At 41.9% G+C, this 24,486-nt stretch overlaps 1 protein-coding gene across 1 annotated transcript in view; it reads left to right on the forward strand.

The window, feature by feature from the left end:
* LOC145399669 (sodium-dependent noradrenaline transporter-like) overlaps nt 1-24,486 on the forward strand; it is a 102,947-nt gene that overhangs the window by 69,123 nt on the left and 9,338 nt on the right. The window contains exons 2-14 of the mRNA XM_080272210.1: nt 5,246-5,885; nt 6,814-7,037; nt 7,746-7,898; nt 9,135-9,251; nt 15,872-15,898; nt 16,566-16,704; nt 17,629-17,760; nt 19,143-19,292; nt 20,342-20,381; nt 20,964-21,071; nt 21,401-21,465; nt 21,591-21,709; nt 23,983-24,086. Coding sequence (XP_080128336.1) covers nt 5,246-5,885; nt 6,814-7,037; nt 7,746-7,898; nt 9,135-9,251; nt 15,872-15,898; nt 16,566-16,704; nt 17,629-17,760; nt 19,143-19,292; nt 20,342-20,381; nt 20,964-21,071; nt 21,401-21,465; nt 21,591-21,709; nt 23,983-24,086 — 2,018 coding nt within the window. The remainder of the gene's footprint in view (nt 1-5,245; nt 5,886-6,813; nt 7,038-7,745; nt 7,899-9,134; nt 9,252-15,871; nt 15,899-16,565; nt 16,705-17,628; nt 17,761-19,142; nt 19,293-20,341; nt 20,382-20,963; nt 21,072-21,400; nt 21,466-21,590; nt 21,710-23,982; nt 24,087-24,486) is intronic.

Below are 24,486 nucleotides of genomic sequence, written 5' to 3' on the forward strand. Positions count from 1 at the left end.
AAGGGAGTACGGAGAGGAGAGAGGAAGGGAGTATGAAGGGGAGAAGAGAAGGGAATATGGTGGAAACCAGAGAGGGAGAGAGAATAAATTGGTAAGGGGGAGGGAGGGATGCTGAGTCGTGGTGGTTCGCTGACTCAGTTCAAGAGGGAGGGGTGGGAGTTGTGGAGGGATTGAGGGAGGGGATGGGAAATAGAGATGGTGAGGGGAAAAGGGTATGAAGGATAAGAGAGAAGGAAAGATAATTTGATTAGATTGAGGGAGGGATGCTGAGTTGTTATGGAGATTTGCAGAGTGGGGGATATGCGGTGAGTAAGGGAGGGAATGGAATATACAGAGGCAGGGAGAGGGGAAGGGAATATAGAGGCTAGGAGGGTGGGAAGGAAAATATTTATAGATAAGACGTTTGGAGGGATGCTGGGTTGTCATGGAGATGGCAGACACACTTTGAAGGAGGGAGGTTTGGAAGATGTGGATTGATGGAGGGAGGGAGTGGATATAGGCCAGGGGAGGAGGGGGGTAGATATAAAGCGAATGAAGGAAAGAGGTAGGGCGTAATAATATTGAGAGAGGATCCATAGATAATATGGATGCTGCTGGCTGCCATAGAGGTTCGCTGGCACGCTCTGATGGAGAAAGGGGATGGCAGTGAAAGATTAGATAGAAAGGGATAGGAGATATCGAGGCAAGGAGGAAACAGAAAGGAAAGGGAGAGAAGGAGGGAGGGTAGGATTTATATGGAGGGGAGGAGGGTAAATGGAGGGAAGAAGGATATTGTAAGTAAGATGGATGTGGTGTAATCCTGGGGTGTCGATGTGGTAGGGAAATTTACAAAGACACTGTTTAGAAGGAAAGGGATGGAAATGGGCGGTTCATAAGGAAGTGGGTGGAAGTTTAAGATTCATATAAGGAAGGGGATGGGAGTGGGAGGTTCACACAAGTAAGGAGTGCTAGTGGGAGTACCATTAGGAAAGATACTGGAGTAGCAGTGTCATAAGGAAAGGGAATGGGTGGGTGTTAGAAAGCTCTTAAAATGGATGCAGACTGGTTGGGGGTATGTTTGGGTGGTACTGATAAGAGGATCCCTGGCTTCACTGACACACTTTTGCATGAGGAAGTGTGTGTGTGTGTGTGTGTGTGTGTGTGTGTGTGTGTGTGTGTGTGTGTGTGTGTGTGTGTGTGTGTGTACATTAACTCAAAGGGCTCATAGAGTGGTAAAACAATCATACATGCTGGCTGCTGATAGGGATGCAGAGTGATATACTGGTGTTTGATCTGTATACAGTTACACGCTGGTGTTTCATCTCTCTCTCTCACACACACACACACACACACACACACACACACACACACACACACACACACACACACGCACACGCGCACACGCGCACACACACACACACACACACACACACACACACACACACACACACAGTATTCTGTATAATACCGTATTTTTAATACATACATGCGTGCATACATACGCATACACGGGTTGTGGCCTACTGAATTACTTGCTGTTTCAATTTTAATTTATACATATTATAAGAACATCACATATTTGCTGAGAAAACTGCAGTACCTGTCTGGTTCTTTTTTTTTCATGATAGAGTATCTCAGACATTTATTAGCTTTAGTATACTTATAACTTCGCAACAATACAGTTTATTAAGGAAAAACTTATGAGGCAGATGTTATGAATTTGTAACTGAAATGTATTGCATAAAAGTCATAACGAAATTATCAACTAGAAATATTTGATTTGGTCTTGATTGTAGAAATTTCTGTGGCTTCTCACATGCAACTAAGACTTTGATATGTGGCTAATTATGTCGCAACGATAACACTTTGTGGATCATCTTCAGTAACATATTATTCTGGGTGTGATACTCGTTATATTTATGTTAAGAAGGCACCTTAACACGAATGAAGAAAATGGAAGAAAGCGTTTAAAAGCTAGTTTGGTAGATGTCATAGGGGGATTCGAACCCATTTAAGGCATCATTTGCAGATCACTCCAGTTACCACACTAGGTTCCAATCCTACTCTGGAAAATAAGCAGCTTGTTTTGTTTACTGCGACAACCAGACGTATCATATAGGTGCCACATCATATAGGGATGCTTCTAAGTCCACCTCGTGTACATGCTCAGATGATACTATTCTGAACAGGTCCATTTTTTCTTATATTCGTGCGTGAGTTTAGGGATCAGTGAAATATAGTACAAGAGGAATAGGCGGAAAATATAGCAGTTTAGTTCATCAGTGATTTTGACGGTTATTGCATTTTCATTGTTATTCTTCCATAGTATTCAGGTAAACGCTAAAATTTTACCTGCTGCTTTTGAATTATGAATATTCTATCTGTGGACCCTCCGTTGAGAGTCACTGCACCGGGGTATTTTATTCTAGTTAAAGGTGTCGGTAATGGGAGGTCCTTGCCAGTAAACATGTAGAAAACTATCTCGTGAGTGTGTCACAGGGATTGTCTGGCTTTATTCAGGCGCCGCTAACCCCAGACTGTTTTATTTAGCCATGGGAAATCCCTACCAGTCAGAGTTAGTCGATGGTGTTGTTGTCTGTCTGTCAGCGTGTGACCACAGATGAAAAGCTGCGCGCGCGCGCACACACACACACACACACACACACACACACACACACACACACACACACACACACACACACACACACACACACACACACACACACACCATTTTTTATACATACATTCTTACAGTTACTCGCTAGAGGGATGGCGTCCGGAACGGGAGAAGACAGCCCTGTTCAAGCACTTTCAGTCCCTCATCAGCCGTCTGTAATAGCCTGAACCAAAGCAACTTAAGTCCATCTACAACCAGGCCCCACCATTTTATACGCCCTATCTTAGGCGCATCACTTCTTGCCCGTTATACATTATTTGCAGGGAATCAGTCAAAATAACCTGAATATTTTATCTTTGGGAACGCCTGGCATAGTGGTTGATTTATGCAGGTCATCGGGTTTGCCGCAACGAAGGAGTGTGGAAGGAAGATAAGGGAAGAGAGTGAAGATAGGAGAAGATGCAGAAGGAAGGGGAGAAGCGGGAAAGGTTGTAAGAAATGTACCGTAATATAAGGAAAGCTAGGTAAAAAAGGATAGAGGAAGGGAAGTGGGAGAATGATAGAGAGAGGTTAGGGAGCAAGATAAGGGAAGGGGATAGGTTAGGTATGAAGAGAAAGGAAAAGTGAGAGAGAGAGAAAGAAAGGGGAGGTTATAGTAAGGGAGCATAAATCGAGAATGGAGATGGTGGTAGAAATGAAGGTTAGTATGACACATTGAGGTGTAGGGGAGGCAATGAGGCAGGGACGGAGGGGAAAGAGAAAATATATGGATGGATGGAGAGACGGAGGGATGATATGGGTGGATGGATGAACAGAGGGAGAAGAGGAAATAATGAGAGAGGAAAGAAGGGGAGAGAGGGAGGAGAGAACGAAAAAAAGGTAGAGAATGGATTTTAATAACTTACAAAGGAAGGAAGGAAGACAGAAAAGGAAGGAAGGAAGGACATAACATAGGTAGAAAAGGAAAGAAGTATAGGTAGAGAAGGAAAGGAAGGCATGGAAGGGAAAACAAGAAAAAAGGAAATGTCATGAAGGACGGAAGAAAGGAGGGGAAAGGAAGATATGTGCTGACTGTAGGTAAGATAGACATTGCAACAGCCTTCACGGGAGTTTAGTCTTGTGTAATGATGGTGTGTGGAGAAGCCTTGAGTTTACACTTTACCTTTCCTCCCCGCTACTCCTTCCATCATCTCTCTCACCTCTCCATTCCTCTCCTTCCTTCACCTCTTCTCTCCTTCATTCGCCTCTCCTCTCCTTCATTCGCCTCTCTACTCTTTTCTTCATCTCTCTTCTCTCTTTCCTTCACTTCTTACTGCTCCCTCCCTCACTTCTCGTCTACTCACGCGTCTCTCTCCCTCACCACGCCTCCACTTTTCCTCTCCTCTCCTTTACTCGCACTCTCTTTTCCTCACTTTCACTCCTTCCCTTACTTTTTGTCTACTCACGCCTCTCTCATTCCCTAACCTCTCCTCCACTCCGTCCCTCACCTTTCCTCACCTCCATTTCACTCACTAATCTTTTTCCCTCACACTTCCACTCCTTCCCTCACATTTTCTCCTTTTCCTTCACCTTTCTTTCCTTCCGTCACCTCATTCCTTCCTTCACCTCTTTCCTTCATCACCATTCTCAAGTTTTTAGCATTTGGCACTAATATTTTTCTCTATAAGACTTTCAGATTACCAAAGTCATTACTATTTTTAGGCCATTAACCGGGGGAGTGGGGGTCATTATCGTTGAGAGGGTCATTTTGGGGCATTAGTGAGATAGTTTGGCGTCAGGTAATAAGCCAGGTAATCAGTAGGACAGGAAGCTCCGTTCTCCCATTAGTGGCCTCTTCCTTGGTAATGTCATTCTTTCATATGTGTGGTGTATACTGCGGTACCCCAAAGGACAGAGGAGGTCAGGACAGGGCTGGAGGACAAAGAAAAAAAAAAAGAAGCTGGGCAGGGCAGGGCGAGGCAAGGTAGAGCAGGCACAGGGACCGCTGACAACCAAATGGACGACTGGGGAGCCTCTTGAAGAGGCAAATTAATGCTATATACATTAAATCTCTACTTCGAGAAATCCGTCCAAAAGCTGAACAGAATCATCAGAAGGCAAGAATAACATGTTGAAGTAGAATACACCAGTCACTATCAGTTTCTCTCTCTCTCTCTCTCTCTGTATATATATATATATATATATATATATATATATATATATATATATATATATATATATATATATATATATAATCTTTAATATTGACAACTGGATTAGTATTTGGTGGTGGGTCGGATGCTGCGCCCCTCTGAACACCACGCGCTGTCCTTCTTGTACTCGTGACCTTCCCTGGGCCATATTTGTGCTCATGGAAATATTCAACACTAGTTTGAAAACTGTGACCATGTGTAGTGGACAGATAAGCAAGCAAACATTTAACACTGTGTTTTATTATATAGATACATATGATAATTTGCCAGTTGCAACCAAAATTTGTAGTGGCAAGAAGAATAAGAGACATGGAAATATTCTTCTGTGTATTGTCATTTTTCTTTCTTTCAGGCTGCAGAAACGTATATTAAATACAGCGGAAATTATTCTTAAGTTTATAAATTAGAATCTGTGTCACTGACCTGAGACTAATGTTTGTCTTCTCTTGCCCAACAGCGTGAGGGAGCAGACACGCCGGTGATGCGAGGGGACGAGCTGCCGCTTGTGTCATCCCCCCAACCCCGCCTCTCATCATCAGCATCATCATCACTGTCATCCACCCAGCTATCCACCCTCGAGGACGCATCCACTTCTACCTCCGCCTCCACCTCCAAGATGGACGCCCCGAGGACCACGTCACTCACAGCCCTCGCTAGTTCCTCCCCCGCAGTGGTTCGCTCATCCACTCCCAAGGATTCCCCGGACCACAGAAGCTCCCAGGCTTCCCCCATAAAGGCTGAGGTTTCCAGAAGCAGCCATAACAGCCCCCAGAAAGCCGATCCCAAACCATCTGGAGGCAGCATAGTGAGGATAGAGGGACCACCCCGGGGCTCCACCACCTCCATCACTCTATCCTCCAGTCCTCATCACAACCACATTCCTAATCCCGCCACACCCACCTCTAGTCCACACACAGTCACGGTCACTCCAGTCAGTCCCAACAGAGTGCCAGTCAGTCCCAAGAGAGACTCGCAGAGCATCCCAGTCAGTCCGGTCAAGGTGGCGGTCAGTCCAGCAAAACCCGCCGCAGTCAATGGCCACAAGACTTCAGCAAATTCAGCGAGACCATCTTCAGGCACCCCGACCAAGACACAAGGTTAGTGGGGCGTATTCTTAGCGACTTCGGAAATTTCGTAACACCTCCGTCATAGCGAATTATTCTGCACATTACACCAGTTCTTCCTGTGGCGGTTTATTCTTAGCATCACAATACCTCTTTCATAAGTATTTACTCTGAACATTACACCTCAGTATCCCCTTCTACGTTATTCATGCAGACTGTGTTGATATTAAAGAAATGTAAATACGTACAAGAGAATGTGAAGCTGTAATGTGCAAATACGTCGCTAAAGAAAAGGTTTTGCGAAGCCTTCTTTTGCCACATGGGATACCTCTTTGTTTATCTTATATTGTAACTATGTAGTGGTAGGTGGGAGCGCGCACCATCCACTCACTCCATGTAGTGCTGCTTTGGGTGTCTGCCCTTTCCTCTCTTCCATCCTTCCTCTTCTGTCTTTCTTTCCTTCATTCTTTCCTCTTCCGTCTGCGTATGGGTAACTCAACACTGAGTGACAAGCCAAATGGTTTCCTGTACACCAGGAAACCAATTACTACGCTGGGTGGTAACTATATAACCAAATCATGGCGCCTTGTGGTGTAATGGCTAATTAAGTTGCTCCAGTCGGATTGAGCCTGTGTAGGTTTATATCCAAGGGATGGGTGGGGTTGATTGCTTACGTAGTGCCACTCAGATACGAGTGAGGCTGGTCACTCTCATCTTAAATATCAGGACCAAGTTGCCTAGCCCCGGGTTCCTATGCTCCTGTGTGGGGCAACATAGGATTGGATGATTGATAGGTGGAAGGTGGTGTATGATTTCAGTGCTAGGTGTTGTCTGCTAGGTGAGAAATGTTGGTTGAGTTTGATGAGGGGTGGTGTATGAGTACTATGAAGTGGTGATGAAATGTAGTGAGAGGTGGTTTATGAGCATAGGGACAAGTATAATATGATGTGTTTTCTTGTAGGTGATGGCGGTGTGGTGGTAGTGGTGAAGTCAGCGCCCCACACTACCACGGTGCCTGTGGGTCAGGACGAGACAGGCACAGAGCAGGGTAGTGGTGGTGTGGTGGCGATGAACGGCGTCACCCCGGGCAGACCCCCCTCCAAGAGTGTCAGCAGCGGCGGGGAGGCCAAGCGCGCCACACACGAGAAGAGCAAGTCCGTCACTATTGTCGTCAACGATCAGCAGGTAAATCATCGCCACACCAGGGCTTGGGAAAGAGTATCTATATTATTGTTATTATTATTATTATTATTATTATTATTATTATTATTATTATTATTTGAAATAGTTGTAGTAGTTCTTTGATCGCTATTTTAGATCTCATAAATAGGAAATTAAAGCAAAGTTCATAGAAATTAAAACCTTTAGAGCATACAGAAAAGAATACTGAAGTTAAAGTGTGTGACAAATAAAACAAATTTAATGCAGATACAGTAGAAAGAAATTAAATATATGAGGCAAAAAACAAAAAAATAAAAAGGGTGGTCAGCCCACTCTGTGTCAAATTCCATTGTCTTTCCTCTTCTTAACTTCACTCATCCTGTGTCCAAACCCTTCCTGGTCGATAATCATGACAGGTAGCCACAAAAATGTTACATCAACGAAAGTGGGTCATCCCTGGACATTGTAGGAACCAACTTTACTCCATCATCCTGGTGATTTTTTTTCCATTGTACTCAGGCTACTACCAGATAATTATATTGAACTTGTGAAGGATATTTACCCTATGGGGGGTTAATTAAGGCTCTGTCTAAATTCTGAAGTGAGAAAAGTCGCTCTCAAGCTAAAGAAAATCGCATGACTCTACCAAGAGTAAATATAAAATAGGTCGTCATCTAAGTGAAAGATTTAAATGACAACCCAACGTAACTGTAGCGTTATCCTGGGCCGTAGGTGAGTTACAGCAGCCCAACAGGCACCCCACACCAGAACGGCATCGTGAACGGCGACGCCATCATGTCCGGGATGCACAAGAGTGAGGGCGAGTCACGGCCGTCCTCAGCTGCTTCCTTCCAGACCAGTGCCAAAGTGGACCCGGACATCCAGGTGAGAAGAAGATATAGGCTTAGATTAATGCATATCAGCTATACATGGGACTTTAAGAGACATTCAGTTTTTGTTAAGTCTCATTCTTCCCATGCCATACGGGAGGGAACAGTCTAATATACATGTAGGTCCACATGTGTACTGCCGGGTAATTTGGACTATAGGGGAGACTCTTTGCCGACGAGTCTAACCGACCTGAGAACCGACTGGGGGTTTTTCCAGTCGTGGGTTTGGTGTGTTTACCATACCATAAGCTCCAATGGTGAGCTTAGGTGGGACAGGATGGGCTTTCGTCTCGTGGTCTAAGGTCATATTCTCGTTGGATAATGAAGCTTTCTAGTACCTCTTCCTCATCTCATATATTTCTGCGTGGTACGTTAATCTGTGAATGTATGTTATGTATGCAATTTGTGTCTGTATAAGAAATTGTATAATCCACAAGGGAATTTGATGTAGTGGAAAAACCAAAGTTCGTTGAGGAAAGGTGCTCGAGAGACTCCTGAGCTGACGAGAAAACGGACCTTGTTGTGACTCCGACACATCTTGCTATCGGTGTCAAAGAATTTGTGTAACACATTTCTTTAAGTTTTTGCTTCTAACCCAAACCCTGCATGTTTTAAACCAGTCAGTCATGCGAATAGGCCAGTGATTGCTCCTAATCACTGTGGAACTTGAGCACGCCGTACGGGGGATGTGGTGGAAGGGAGGGGAGGGAGAGTATCACTGTACTGTCAGTCGTACTATATATCGTGAGAAATTAGTGGATATTTCCATAATTAAGGTATGACCTACAGAATAGGGAGGATGTTTCAAGTAATACAGTTTAGCTGCAGCTATTCTATCATTTACTGTTACTTTATGTTGTAGACTTAGTGCTGTTAGAACTCGGTTATCTTTCACACTGGCAGCTTTCCATATCAGATCAGCCTAGGTCAGTTGCAGTGATGATAGACATTGCTGCATTAAACTTAACTTTTTATTTTGATGTTCTGCTATATTAGTCATGTTAGGGTGTTGTGCCATGTGGTACTAAAAAATATTATACTTTACCGTGCTATATTGGTGTGACATGTAAAATAAATGTATAATAGGGCTTCCGCTCAGATGAACCTTTTTGTACAGAAGCCTGTGATCGTAGATTAACCGTTTGGTAACAAGATGAACCGTTGCCATGTGTGATATTGTGTGACATTAGTATGATGTTATTGCTGATGGGAGGTGCCCCATGGTGTACAGGTGCGTCCGCTGGTAGGTTGGGGAGGTGGAGAAGCCAGCAGTGTCGTGGAAGACGCTGCTTCATCCGACGACTGTCACCGCTCCACCCTCACCCTCGTCCACTCTCCTGCACGCACCGTCAGTACCTTGTTCATTGTGTTGTTGTACCCACTAACTTAACCGTGCCCTCCCCAGCCTTAGTTTTCCCACTCATTGTCGATCTGTACCCATTTAGTGTACCCTCCCAAGCCTTACGTTCCCCCTCCTTGGTACCTTGTATCCTGTAAGTTGATGTACCTTCCCCAGCTTTACCTTTCTCACGTAAACCTTTTCTCTGTACCCCATTCTTCATGTATCCTATATAATTATGTAGATACCCTCCCCAGTAATACTTTTTGTTGTTCTCGTGTATTTCCTTTCTGTACTGTGACTAAGTGTACCCACCCCAGACTTACTTTTTGTTGCACCATACCTCCTAGTCAGTATCCATTCTTTATGGTATTACGTACTTCCTATCTCGGCGGTTTAACTTTGTGTACCCTACTGAACCTTTCATTTTCCCCCGTATCCTAGTCACTCGTACTTTTAATCGCCGTACCTTTTTTTTTTTTTTTTTTTTTTTTTTCCACACACCAATACTAATACATGTCTCTGACGTATCTTTCCTTTCCGTACGTACTTCGGTCAGATATACATTTGCAGTCATTTGTTCCATTACGCATATGGGGTTTCGTCTGATACTGCTGTAGTGAGATCGAGCCCATTTGATTATCATTGTTCATTAACCCGCAAAACTTCGCAAATTTCCCAGTGGCAGTGAATCCTCTCATGGTTGGGACAACTCAAGTATTCTATGCCATCTAAGACAAGGCACTATCATTTAGCTGAGAAGGAGTCATAGGAGCCTGAGAATTAGAATCATCTGGCGTCAGAGTGAAATAGACATGTAAAAAATTAGAATAGTTTCTCTCTTAAGTCTTAACCCTCAGGTCTTGGGAGGTGCTCCAGTGGCTAGTAAAATCGTCTGACGTTAGCAGTCTCTCTGTAGATGTTCATACTAAAGGAGCTAACTACAGCATCAGTAGTATGTTGTCAGGTACTTCACACATTATTATTTTTTTTCATTCTCACCTGAACCACGCGGAATTACGTGTACTGTACAGTACAGTTAACTCCTTCATCCAGGAGACGCCATTCTTGCTCTCCCCAGGGGGTATTATCCAGTTTGTGAGACTTCTTCATTGAATGTCTTCATTTGTCCCTTTCGATACGAGGAGCCTTTCCGATATATGTCAGATAACCTGTAAGTAGCAAGAATAACTGATGTCACCAGATTCAGGGGGTTAATATATCATACCTGACCTCACCATTCCATACTCCATATCCTTGAACCGTACCTCTGTCTGCGCATACATAATCCACCATGCTGTACCATCCTCCACCATGCTGTACCATCCTCCACCATCCTGTATCCTCCTCCTCCATGCTGTGCCATCCTCCACCATGCTGTGCCATCCTCCACCATGCTGTACCATCCTCCACCAAGCAGTACCATCTTCCACCTTACCGTACCATCCACCACCATGCAGTACCATCTTCCACCTTACTGTGCCATACACCATCTTACTTTGCCATACATCTTATTGTACCATATACCACCATATTGTACCATCCCTTAACCTGCCGTACCATAATTTCCCATCTCACTCCTTCAACCACGCTACCACAGTCTTACCACACCCACAATGTACAGTTTCATACAGTAACAGTTAGAGTTTAGTCATTCTGTATCTGATTAACCAGTTATGCTGCACTGTTCCATGATGTAGCCTTCCCTAACAGTTTTCTACTTCACGCACAAACCATGGAGTTCCATTTTGAGAGAGAGAGAGAGAGAGAGAGAGAGATTGGAAGACTCTGGGCTGTCTAGAGAAAGAAGACAATAAACAGGTAAAAAAAAAAAAAAAAAGGAATGTGAATGAAGAGAAAATTATGTGGGAGGACAGACGAAGGAAGGAAAAAAAAAAAAGAATGGAATGTAGGGAAATGACAGAAAGCAGGAACAGTCGGTGGGAAAAAGGATACTAGATGAGAGAGAGAGAGAGAGGAGGGGGGGGGGAACAAAAATGAAATTAACCGGAATGACTGAAACCCAGAACGGGTAGGGAGAGAGAGAGACAGAGACAGAGACAGAGAGATTGCCTAAGTGCTTGTGTGTTTGTATGCGCTTGCGTTTGTGCGTGCACGCCTGTCAGTAAAAAGCTGAGGTTGAAGGGTGGAGAGGAGAGCGCGATAGAGTTAATGAAGGGAAATAGATAAGGAAAGAGAAGAAGGAATGGTTCAGCGAGTTGGGGTAACCAGTGAGACAGGAAATAGGCAGTGAAGTATAAGAGAGGGAGAGAGAGAGAGAGAGAGAGAGAGAGAGAGAGAGATTTAGGTGGAAGAGCTTGTGGTGATGTGTGTGTGTGTGTGTGTGTGTGTGTGTGTGTGAGAGAGAGAGAGAGAGAGAGAGAGAGAGACGCAGTGACCGAGACAAATAGAGATAACATGTAGGGGAGAGAGTGATGGAGGGAGGGTACATTTTAGGGAGGGGCGACGTGACCTCTCTTTTAGGTGGTATTGACCAGACAACATCAGGGGGGGGGGGCGCTGGGAAAGAGGACAGAGAAAACAGGAATTGTGATTAGGAGCGGAGGAAAATGGGTTGGAAAAAACGAATGTAGGGGAAAGAGGGGTTGCAGGAAAAGTAGAGATAGGGGTTGTAGAAACTAATGATAGAAATAGGCGAAAGTGCAGAAGAGTGGAAAAACTGCATAATTGACAATTTAAGGTGCCTGGAAATGAGGTCTTTGTAAACTGTCCAAAAGTGACAAGAAGGGACGAGTTGAGAGATGAAATCCTCCCTGCTCCTGTGTTGTGTAATTCCTGCACCAGTAACCACTTCTTTTGCAAGCAGCCTCGTTACACCAACAGCTTTTTTTTTCTTATTATACTTCTTAGCTGGGCCTTCTGCTTGCCTCTGAATCATTTCCAAGAGAAAGTGGAGAGTTTTGTCTCAAGGTGAAAAAGAAGAATTAAGATGATGATGGAAATACAAGAGGGAGGAACTGAGCACTGGGGAATTGAGAGTTGAGAGAAACCAGAAAGAGAAAAGGAAAAAGGTTGGGTGACTTGGGTCATATATTGCAAAGAGAATAACAAAGGAAAGAAAATGAAAATAATGATGATGAGAGAACATACAGTAGAGTCAGGAGACATGGATGGTACTGCTGGAAGTGGTAATGTGGGAGAAATGCAGAGAAGGGAAATGAAACAAAAAAAGAATGTTGGTAGCAGTACAGAGAGGTAATGTAGAAAGGCAGTGATGATATAGGAGCCAGAGAATAAGGAAGGAAGAGCTCAGCCCACTTCATGATATTTCTGAGGGGATGTAAGAAGAGAATCCCTTGTCAGTAAACTGAAGACAAATGAGGTCACCAGAGAGTATGTGGGTTACGACAGGTTACATGGAGCATCAGGTGAACAAGAGCGATGTCCACATTGTGAGTGGAAGGACATTAAACACTAAGGAAAAAGAGCATATTTTGAGATAGGTACAGTTGAGTTAAAAAGTTCCAAATACAGAGACAGCAGTCAGTCTTTGTTGACAGAGAAGGAAAGCTTAAGGAACAACATAGAATGACCTTTGCAAAAATGTTGTTTCATGCTGTTCAACTACATGTTCTGTTATTTGTCAGAGCTCATAAATGATGTCACAGCTCACTGTTTGTTCTACTCACTGTATCTTAGACTTGTTAATTCAATTGTACATTACCTGATATAATGTATGTGAGAGGTAGAGAATGTGCATATAAAAGCAGATTTGGAGAGTGAAAATATTGCAGATAACCGTGTATAGGGTATGGCTGCACACAACTCCAGACACTCTTGAGCTGCTATCTACGCATTACGCTTTGCATTCATGCCACTTTGAGTTGCATCAATCATCAGACTGCTGTATCACTTCCTCTTGCAAACCGTCCCCAATTACAAAACCTACCAGTATTCCTATTAAGTAGATGCTGTGAAGTTCCTTATAGCTAAAAGATTTTTATTGTTGATTCCAAAGTAATAATGCATTCTTTTGAATATAGGAAGCACATTTTTCCTAGAAAATTTTCATTGCCTACCACAAATTTTGGATACAAAACCTTTATGAATTTTCTGCTTTTGGTGCTGTATGGTGTATGCAGAATATATAAAAGTACAGGGCTTCCCAAACTAGGGATTTTCCACTTGATGTTCTGTATATTGAGTTGGTTGTTTTGTGGCAGTACTCTGCATCAGGTTTGGGGAGTACCCCTAGGAAGCTTTAATTGTCAGAATATAACTGAGCTTGAAAATGCTTAGGGTTCTGAACTTATTTGCATAATCATCACTGTATTATCATTTCCAAGCTGACTTTGATAGGGATGAGCAGTAGTAACTCACCACTGAAATATTATGTAATGTAATTAGATCTGTTAATCAGGCCATACACCAAATAAGAAAAAAAATCAAAAATGAAAACTAAAAGTCCATACACATCCATGAGTATGGGGTTGGTATTGCCTTAGACTTCAATATTGCCACACCACTAGTTCATTTGTGAGTGCAAGTAAGCGTATGTATTCTTCCCAGAGGTCCAGTGTGGATTTGGGTACAAGTGCAGAGCAGCACTTACATACTTTCATCTCTGATTAAATCAGATATAATCTTCAGCCATTCCTTGTACCCCTCTGTGGATTGCCACTCACACTCACACCTAACACCCTTGCAGCTCATTTCATAACACATAATTACAAGATTAAATCACATCTGTGCCTGAGGCTCAGCTGATCGCTAAACTGGGAATCACACAAGTTTTTTTTTACTTTCAAACTCCAGCCTGTATCTGGTTCAAAACATCAAGAGTATGTGCTTTTGCTTTCAGCCTGAGTTTGTACCTGGGCTCATGTCTGAGCTGGTATACCTAACTGAATCTGAAGCCCCATTTGCCAAGTCCTGGTCTGGACAGGCTTTAACCCTGTCATTTCAGTGATGTGTACGTTTTATTTTTACTTGCTATTTTCAGAGGCCTTTATTCAGCTTAGGAAAGTCTTTTGGAACTGGGAGTTAGATGAAACCTTCATTAATTGCCACAATACCTGTGCATGGGAGAGTCACCTGAGCTGAATAAGATCTGATAGCAGCAAAAATTAACAACAAATGATGCCCTTGTAGAAGTGGAGTTATTACGAGTGGAGTCCAAGGATAAATAAAGAACATTTAAATGGAGGCCTTGGCATGGTGTTGTATGCTGTATGTTTACATAATCAGTATACTCTTTTCACTTTAATTTGGCCTGAAATTGCCATCTCTCCGTCTTGAACGCCAAGTTGTAGCAGTATATTTACACCAGAGTATGGTATTGCTTGTAAAAAAGTGTCATGGAAAAGAGATAGAGCTGCATTTTTTTTTTTTTTTTTCAACTATGTAAAGGAAGCTGCAGAAAGACAATTACCTGGATCAGCGTATGGTGAAAAGCGTACTGTATAGCACTGACTTAGTTAGAGGTCCAGGGTTGAGCTTTGTTGTATGTTAAGTGTACTGTATGTGCCTGCAACTTAAATCGTGAAGTGGAAGGTAGGTCTTCAGTCTCTGACAGATATTTATGGAATGCCTAAAGTAATTAAATTTGACCACCCTGCTTCCAAGAGTGCAGTTAGCAGTGATGTAGTGGAGTTGGAAACAATCTATCTTCTTCACATTTATTAGGAATTTTCAGAGTTTAAGGACATGCCTTCCCCATAGCATTTAATGCTTTAGCATACAGCTGTTAGTCTGAGGTGTAAGTGTAGTTATAGGAAGAGGTGTAGGTACAGGAACGAGTGTTGGCTCAGATGTAGCAGTGGCACAAACACACAACAGCAAATCTTATTTCAAAATTAGATGTAGGAATCCACAGTTCAGTGTTGATGCTGTGTCTGGCAAGGGCTTAACTGAAAACATGAATTTGAAACAGTGGTGTACATGTGATCATAGGCTCAGTTGAAGTCTGAGGCACATGGCCCTAGACAAACAAAATTGTCACTGAGTTAAGCTTAATGTATTTAAATTTTGTATATATAGTGACTGAAGTCAGACTTGGGTAATAAGATGTACATTTTCACGGTACTTTAGCACTGATTTTGTAAGCAGCTTCTGATTAAACTTAAACTGCATAAAGTAAAATGATCGACATCAGCTCTTAGTTGCTGTAGTATGTCTTCAGTGAGTTCATTAGCATATATTGATACTGCGACATCTGTTTAAAAGGTAGATATTAATACAATTTATTTTTAATGCACTAAAGACTTTTAGAAGAGTGATTTTTTTTTTTTTTTTTTTTTTTTTTTTTTTTTTTTTTACATAGGTATTGATTTACATTTTACTTCTTATGTAAGTTATCTTTATGGCAATGCATGGGAAGCCCTGCACCATAATAGTGATCACTACCCTCCTCTCGTACACCTTCAGCAGAGTCAGAAAACTGATCAAAATGTTTACAGTACTAACCCAGTTAGTCCCTTAGATTGCTGTTTTTGACCCAGTGATATTTTTCAACAAAGGAGATATTCAGCAGTTTTCTGTGGGTTCTATTTCCCCTAGACTAATATGTTACCATCATCAAGAGTGCATGAGGCTGTGTAGTGTGTAGGTACCTGTAACATCCTTTACCATCCTGACTCACCCTCTTGTATCAACTCACTTTTACACAGCTGTCCCGAGCAGTATCTGTTATACTTGTAAGTATATCTTTCCTACTGCCTCTTCATCAGTGTTCTTGCATAATTAAAAATGTGCCCTCACTGTACCAAAACCCAGTGCATCATATATAATACAGTACCATGTTGAATGCTGTTATTAGTAGTTTTTTCTTATAACTTTAAACCAAACATCAGTTCAGTGTGCTGCTACTACTAATGTAACTAGCACACTGTTCAGGCTTGAAATGTGATGGTATGTTACTTCTTTCAGTTCCATCTAATGCCTTTTTCATAATTATATTCTGCCTACTGTGGTAATATATTTCTGCCTACTTTGTTATTGGTATTAATGGATTAGTGTAAAATATAGCTTTATTTCTAATATGGAAGTTAGAAGTGTTTTATCTATACAAGAAAAATGTTGGTCAACTGTTTAAACCTAATATACTGTAGTAACTTAATGTTAGGGAACAGTTCCATATTTTTTTTATAAGCCTCTTGGTCTTGTAACCTGATCAGAAAAAATAAAATCAGAGAAAAATAGAAATACTGAACTTCTGTATTGTATGAAAGACAGTACTGTATAGCTGTCCTTTACTACTGCAAATGTATAATTTATAGTTCACTTCTAAATTTTCCCTATCTCCCCTTTCTTCCTGCCCTCCCTACATCCTTCTAACTTTATCTCACTTGGCCACCTGAGCAGTATCTGAGTGGTGATGGTGATGAGCATGGTGGTGGTGCAGCGTGGGGTGGAGGTGTGGTCAGCCTGTGTGGGGTCACTATGGTGCTTGGTGCCGCACTATGGCTACGGTTACCACGTCTTATCTACCAATATGGTGCAGGTAAGCCGATCTCTGAGTAACAAATTATTGTCTGAAGAGTATCTAACAGTCTAACTTATCCACTGTGAGAAGCTTTCCAAGTCATAATACAATCATCCATATGTAGATAGCGAGAATAAAACAGAGATCATCTTACTGAAAGGATTGTTGATTACAGTATTATTAAATCATTCATTATGAAATATTTATGTTATTGAGCTAACCTATCTGTCATTATCAGGAACAGATGAGAGTTTATGAGGGCTGTGTTTCATATAACCATAATTCCCAAAATGTAGAGGCTTTTCCAGTTACTTGTCAGGTACATGGAAACCATTAAATGTAAGAAAAAAAAAGTAACATTGGAAACCCATTAGATCTGCATCAGTTGAGGCCAGAAATCTGTATGTTGTTCATCAGAAAAGTTAGTGAGGTTTAGTTGAATGTTTGTGAAATTTAATATTCGGAATTGCCCTCAGAATGCATAATAATATTATGTTACGTCATATTTAGTTGTCATTTTTAGGTAGTGTAGCAAAAATAAACTGCAGTAGTAGGTAAACTATTGCAGTAAATGCATGCATGCTGGAGAGGTGTGTTCCAAAGACGTAAAGTTACTGATAAAACTAATTATGGGTACGTGATTTCCCCAGTGTTCTCCCTACGTGTCAGGTGGGGTTGGTGGAGGATTAGTGCCCCTCCCTGTAAAACAATTAACTCTGAGCCCTTGGCCACCCCGTTTGGGATACATGGTGTCTGGCAATGAATGAAAATGAAAAAAATTTCCCCAGTAGAATCAGATAATCTTGCTTTAGCTAAAGTGATGTTTTCAGGTGTACTTCAATCACTGGGAGAGCTAGTCAGCCCTTAAAATTTCATTTTATTAAATTATTGTGCTTAAGTGTTATGGCATGGAATGTATTATGCACTCTTATGTCATGTCAGGGAGCTTCCTGGCAGCATGGGCTGCTGTGGTGGTGGTGGTAGCAGCCCCACTGAGCTACCTGGAAGCCAGTCTAGCACAGTTCAGCAGCTCTGCAGCCCTCGCTCTGTGGCGTCTTGTACCCATCGCTAGAGGTTTGTACAGCTGCTTGATACTATTCCTGTGTCTAATATACAATACAATACTTACTTGGTGCTTCAGTATTTATTCAGTACAATACAGAACTACAGTACAGTACATTACATCCTAGATTACAGTATACTGATGTCAGATTGTAGTTCATAACATTGCCTAGTAGCAGTGATGTTTGCTAGTGTTGATGTGCAGAATTGTAAATGACACTTTATATTGTAGATCATGTATTGAGCTGTTGAAGTGTTAAAGTGACATTTTGTATTGTAGACCATGTATTGAACTTTTGTAAGCTTATGTATGCTGATTCTGTGAAATAGTTAACTCTGTGTAGAAGTGTGTGTGTGTGTGTGTGTGTGTGCGTGCATGTGCACATTAGTTATAGTTACCTGCTTTTAGTGTACAGGATTTGAGTTAAGGTTGTGTTGTCGTGTCTCCCCATCTACTTTTATCCAGTTTCATTTTGAATACATGGACACCCTTTGCAATTATACAGTACTGTGTGATGATGGTAATGTGTGTGTGTGTGTGTGTAATTAATTCACTGGGTCGGTCAGGATCACGTGATGGTTGTGATCATCAGCATTTTACTCTGCCGGAAGAGGGCTGAGAGCTCATATAGTCCAATCTAAGGGCAAAGCCTTGACCTTCACACATGCACACACCCATCCTCTTGCTCAAGGAGGACAATGACCTCTCACTTCATCAGTGAAACTTTTCGCATCCCGAACAAGGCATGAACCCTTCTTAGCAGATGCTAGGTGAGAGCCTTATCTCTGTGTGTGTGTGTGTGTGTGTGTGTGTGTGTGTGTGTGTGTGTGTGTGTGTGTGTGTGTGTGTGTGTGTGTGTGTGTGTGTGTGTGTGTGTGTGTGTGTGTGTGTGTGTGTGTGTGTGTGTGTGTGTGTGTGTGTGTGTGTGTGTGTGTGTGTGTGTGTGTGTGTGTGTGTGTGTGTGTGTGTGTGTGTGTGTGTGTGTGTGTGTGTGTGTGTGTGTGTGTGTGTGTGTGTGTGTGTGTGTGTGTGTGTGTGTGTGTGTGTGTGTGTGTGTGTGTGTGTGTGTGTGTGTGTGTGTGTGTGTGTGTGTGTGTGTGTGTGTGTGTGTGTGTGTGTGTGTGTGTGTGTGTGTGTGTGTGTGTGTGTGTGTGTGTGTGTGTGTGTGTGTGTGTGTGTGTGTGTGTGTGTGTGTGTGTGTGTGTGTGTGTGTGTGTGTGTGTGTGTGTGTGTGTGTGTGTGTGTGTGTGTGTGTGTGTGTGTGTGTGTGTGTGTGTGTGTGTGTGTGTGTGTGTGTGTCAAGCCTGTCTTTATTATAGGTGTATGTGTCATTAGCATTTTAGTTTTTTTTGTTTTTTTTTTCTATATACCCTACAGTATACTTGCATTGCAGGCATTGGATGGTCAACAGTGGTTGTGTGTTTGTACTGGGGTGTAGTGGTGCTTGGCTACTTGGCTCCACTCCTTCACTACCTCATCCTGACACTGCATCCTCTCACACTTCAGGTTAGTTCTGCTCACTGTGGTGTAAGAGAGAAACTCAGTCATTCAGTAATCTTTTTTGTTAGTGCTTTTTTATAGTATAAGGGAAAGCTTAATAGAAAGTGATGCATTTTTTATTTTTCTTGTGTGAAATGTCAGTAAATTGGATTTGGCATATTCGAGTTCTTTTTTTCTCCCCCCTCCCTTCCCTCAAGTCTTCTGAATTTTGTCGTCACATCAGACTCAGACCAGTATTGTTGAATAAAAGGTATAGGTGTCAGTGCTTAACCATCCTACCATTAGTCTTGTGTGTGTTTATTATGCTTTATTTACAAGCATGCACACCTCTTTTTAATTACTGTATATTTAAGTCCACCATTATACAGTATTTGTATGCATACTTTATATTGTGTCAGGTTCACATACAGTAATTGGACTGGACTTCAACCAGACAAACTGAACTGTAATCCACTATATCCAGAGAAGGTCCAGTGGGTAGTAAAAATTTACCTAAGTCAGACATTTGGTTTTATTAGCCTGAGTTTTCCCCATTGGTATGATATAACGTGTTTGACTATAATCTTATGGTGTTAGAGAGAGACACTTCCATTCAGTAACATAGATATAACTGACATAACCAGGCAGTGGAGTTGCCGGGTTATACAAACATCCCTCAAACTCCCTATCCCTCCCCCCAAAAGGAGGAGGATGGACTGCAGGAAAAGGACAACTTCAGCCTGCAGTTAATTGTGTTAATGTTTTCAGATGAACCAAGGCTGCAGTTACTACTGTTTCTGTAATTATGTAAAAATATAGAACATCAATGTAATGTATGTTTCACAACTCTCAAGAAAAGGTTATATTGTTAATTTATGGTAGAACTACATCAAGAAATGAACTTGAAATATTTAATAAACCAACCATTATTAGAATACAATTACTATTTTAACATAATGAACATTTGTTTGATTTCAGTTTAAAGTCATTTTCACTAATGAAGTGCAGCAAGCATTTACTGTAACTTAGACAAGTTAATAAATTTTTAACTTTGGTGGGTCTGCTCATGTGCTTGACAGGGTGAAGGAGAGGCCTGCCCCCTTCCCCCTGGAGCCTACAACAACACTGGTGACTGGCTTGTTGACCACCACAGGTTAGACACATTTTATCACATACTGTCTCACTGCCTTAGCTACAGACTGTTATAGTAATGAGAAGTTTGTCATGATCAGGAGTTGCAGCTGTTTTGTATAGGAAAATCGTGTGATACAGTTCACAGCAACCCAAATTGCTGATTGTTTCCTCCATCATTTCTTTAGTCAGTCATTGTCAGGAAGCAAGAAAGCACAGCAATGCTGCCAGAAGGAAGCATAGTGTTCATTTAGGGGATGATGTGGAAATTACACTGATTTAATCTCACCAACACTATAACAGCTTTCCTACATTTTATTGGGACTGCCACCATATGATTTATTTAGATTTAGGAGAAACATCATGGACTGAGGAACATAGCTTTTGCAAGTTTCACAGCACCTGTCTCGTATTTACTTGTAATTATTGTAATTATACTGTATTATATTTACATCATGTTATTATATAAATGTCCTCTACTATTCATAATGATACATGTACAGTATATTACTCAACATGTGAATTTTATTTTCTCATACTGTTTACTGTGGTCTTAATATGAACCTCCTGATTTGATGAAGTCATTAAAGAGTGTAATTCCCAGCCATTGTGTGTATAACCTGCCTGAGGACTGGAGTGGGAAGCTTAATATGACCTTTAGCTGGCCTCTCCTGGCTAGTGCTTCTGCAGCCACACTCCTTGCTGCCCTCACGTGAGTTGCCTGGCATAGAGTAGTCCCCCTTAGTTTTGCGTTGACAGGCAGACTTCAAGTTTCAGACAATATTTTTAAGCAGAGAATGCTTGTTTAGGATTGTCTTAGTTACTTAGATTCCATAGTATGTCTCCTATAACAAGGACCATTCAAACACAGCTCTGTCACTTTGCTTGAAACTTGAGATCTGCCTGTAAATGAAGAACTGGGGGAGCTGTGCAAATACAGTATATATTTGTGATATATGCTGCAGTATTTTATTGTTAAATATGACAACATTGTTAAATACAGTTACTTAGAGTGAAGTATGACATGTACTGATCTTGCAGAGGAGCATGTGGGCCACGCACTATAGCCACGATCACTTCCGTTGCTGCAGTGTTTGCCATTGTGGGTGAGTGTTGTTAGTTTCTTATCAGTATCAGTTGCATTTTTTAATACAAAGGTCTTACCTCATGATTTGAAAGAGCATTTGGTAATGTATAGCAGCTGTTAGATTATTAATTTTTTCGTTCACAGGACTGAGTTTACAACTCTCATTGGGCTTAGTGAGTGTTTTGGGACGTGATGTGGATGTATTGTGGGAATCTGCACACTCTTTCCTCATCCCCCAACCCCACACCCTCCTTCAGCCAGGGGTAAGCTGCTGTTAAAGGAATGAGCAGATTTAGGCCACATATTTGGTGGGATTGGTAAAGGGCAAGAATAGATAACTAGAGGTAAAAGGGTGAGACTTATGGGTAAGGATGAATTTCTTGGTTTCTGTATGTGTGTGCATGAATAAGATAATGAGGACAGAAGTATATGTGATAGACATAGCAGCATTACTAGTGAAATGATTACGACACCATCACTGCTTTGCCCAGTGGTGGTATTGTAACCAGTGGGGTTTATCTGAGGTGTGCTGTTTAGCAAAGTGCGACTGTTTGCCATTTGTTATTGGGAAAAGTTACAGTATTAGCAGCCATCCCTACCCTTATATGTAAGATGTTGGGTACCTCATTCCCACCTTCATGTGGTGTCCACCATTAGTACACATAGTATCTGTGCATGTGGGACCAAAGGGGAGGGTGTTGCTTAACCCATGGACTGCAGCATACCTCATAGGGGGGTTTATGGGACAGCTGCGACATGCCTCTTATGAGCGAGATTTTTGACAACACACTACAAAGACTCTAGAAGGATCAGCACAACACAAAATTTATAGGGTATCGGGGTAACTGACAGCTCTCATTCGCACCCCCCCATCTTGAACCCAGTTGCTAAGTACTGTACAGTAGTACCGGCAACAATGATCCAAAAGTACATAGCCCATCTGGCAAGTGGGGAGCCTGGCAACAGCCAGTCTCTTCTGCCCCAATACACACACACACACACACACACACACACACGCACGCACGCACGCACGCACGCACGCACGCACGCACACACGCACGCACGCACGCACACACACACACACACACACACACACACACACACACACACACACACACACACACACACACACACACACACACACACACACACACACACACACACACACATGCACTCTCTCTCTCTCTCTCTCTCTCTTTTTCAGCGTAGATTTCATGTTCCTCCCAGAAATGCAATTTCTGACAATTTTTTCTCCAAAACTGTGCCATAAAAAAAAAAAAAAAATCCATGGGTCACTGCATGTTGCTGTTTCATAGCCTTTGATATACATTTTGTGGAAATCTGTAAATGTGACCAAAATTGCCATTTTCTGGACCATGGGGGATGTTGCATGACCCCTCGCCGCAGCCCACGGGTTAACATTTTTTTTCCCCCCAGTATCCCTTCTTTCTGGTGTCTGTTAATTTCAGCATTAATGCTGTCTGGGATTACCAAGACAGATTAATGAGGTAGACATGGCTGATAAGACTTGATGTCTGGGAAAAGTTTGTTGCAAAGTCACCCAAGGCTCTGGACTGTTGGCATAGCAGTAATTGGCTTCACGTCACCTGTGTAGGCCTTGAGGATGATGATTACGGTTTTATATCAGAGAGACAGCCCAGAATCCAGTGGTACTGTGGTAGCTGCAATGTGTTTACTACCAGAGAAGGTATAGAGACCGAGATCATGAACAGGGTCAAGGCACTTCTGAGAGGTTCTCTAAACAGTATTATGGTGGATATATCTGTGAGGCTGAAAACTTAGGAAGATAGGATTAGCATTACTGAGGCAGCCCCCCATGAACCCTCAACACCATTTGTTGATGCTTTGAAACAAACACTGAAGAAGCTGTAGAAGGAAATGGATGGTCCTAACAATAATCTGGGTTGTGACAGGTTCGTATTGTGGCCGGGGCAGGGAACAGGTTAAGAATTTGAATTTTGCTAGACTTCATTGATTGACCAGAAGATCCACTGACGTGTTGTAAAAATATCCTCATTAATACCAGTACACCTGTTCTGTATGAGACAGCCCTAGCATATATTCAGTATGAACCGTGGGTGTTAGCACCAAATTGGTGGCATCCACAGGTAGAGGTATGTAGTATGTAGGACTGCAGGGCATCAGGGAACAGGCTGTGAAGCCAGTGCCCAGAGTTGGACAAAAAAAAAAAAAAAAAAAAGTTCAATAGCTGTCACACTTACTTTACTGTATACAATATGGTGACTCCCCAGATGCCATCCATATCTCACTACCTACTCCTTCTAGGATATTGCAATGTTAGGTTAAAATAGTTATGTACTTTGCGTGGTAAACATAAACTTTCACTGACAGAAGAACTGCAGTATCAGTTTATGGGTTACTGTATTGAAATTTAATTAATCCATATAATGGCACCTTCAGACTTGGGTAGTAATTCAGACACATGCCAGTTGGTTGTAATTAGCTGCGGTAAACCCCAAGATGTCAAGGGTAATTATTTTTTGTGTTATTGCAGGTGTGGTGTGCAGCAGTGGGCCAGGTGTTGCTGTCAATGGGGATAGGTACTGGCGTACTCATGAGTTTTTCCTCCCGAGCTTCCTTCAGGTTTCCTCTGAGGCGGTATGTCACCAGAAGTACTTTTGTCTTCAGTGAAGCAAATTAGAAGCATTATGTGTTTACTAAAAGTAACATTAAATAGTGCATGGTTGTTAAAATGTACTATTACTTTCCTATTTTTTAACTTGTATTCACAGATAAGTACTATTTATTCTTTGGGACAAGATCTAGATATTGCATTGAGGGAAATGGGATAAAACTAGTACTTAATTCTTTTCAGACATTGTCTCCTAACTTAGTATTTTAATTTTTCTTGAGTTATCAGAATGTGCAAGCTTGTGTGTGATAAGATTGTACCTCAGCTGAATTATTGTGTGGTGAAAACCAGGAGGATGTCTATGCATTTGCGTTCTTTTATATTCTAACATTCTCTTTGATTTTAGCATAATTTTATATATTTATA

This window comes from Coenobita brevimanus, chromosome 50 (assembly GCF_032717465.1).
Source record: "Coenobita brevimanus isolate Jiangsu-jjx chromosome 50, ASM3271746v2, whole genome shotgun sequence".
Taxonomy (NCBI): domain Eukaryota; kingdom Metazoa; phylum Arthropoda; class Malacostraca; order Decapoda; family Coenobitidae; genus Coenobita; species Coenobita brevimanus.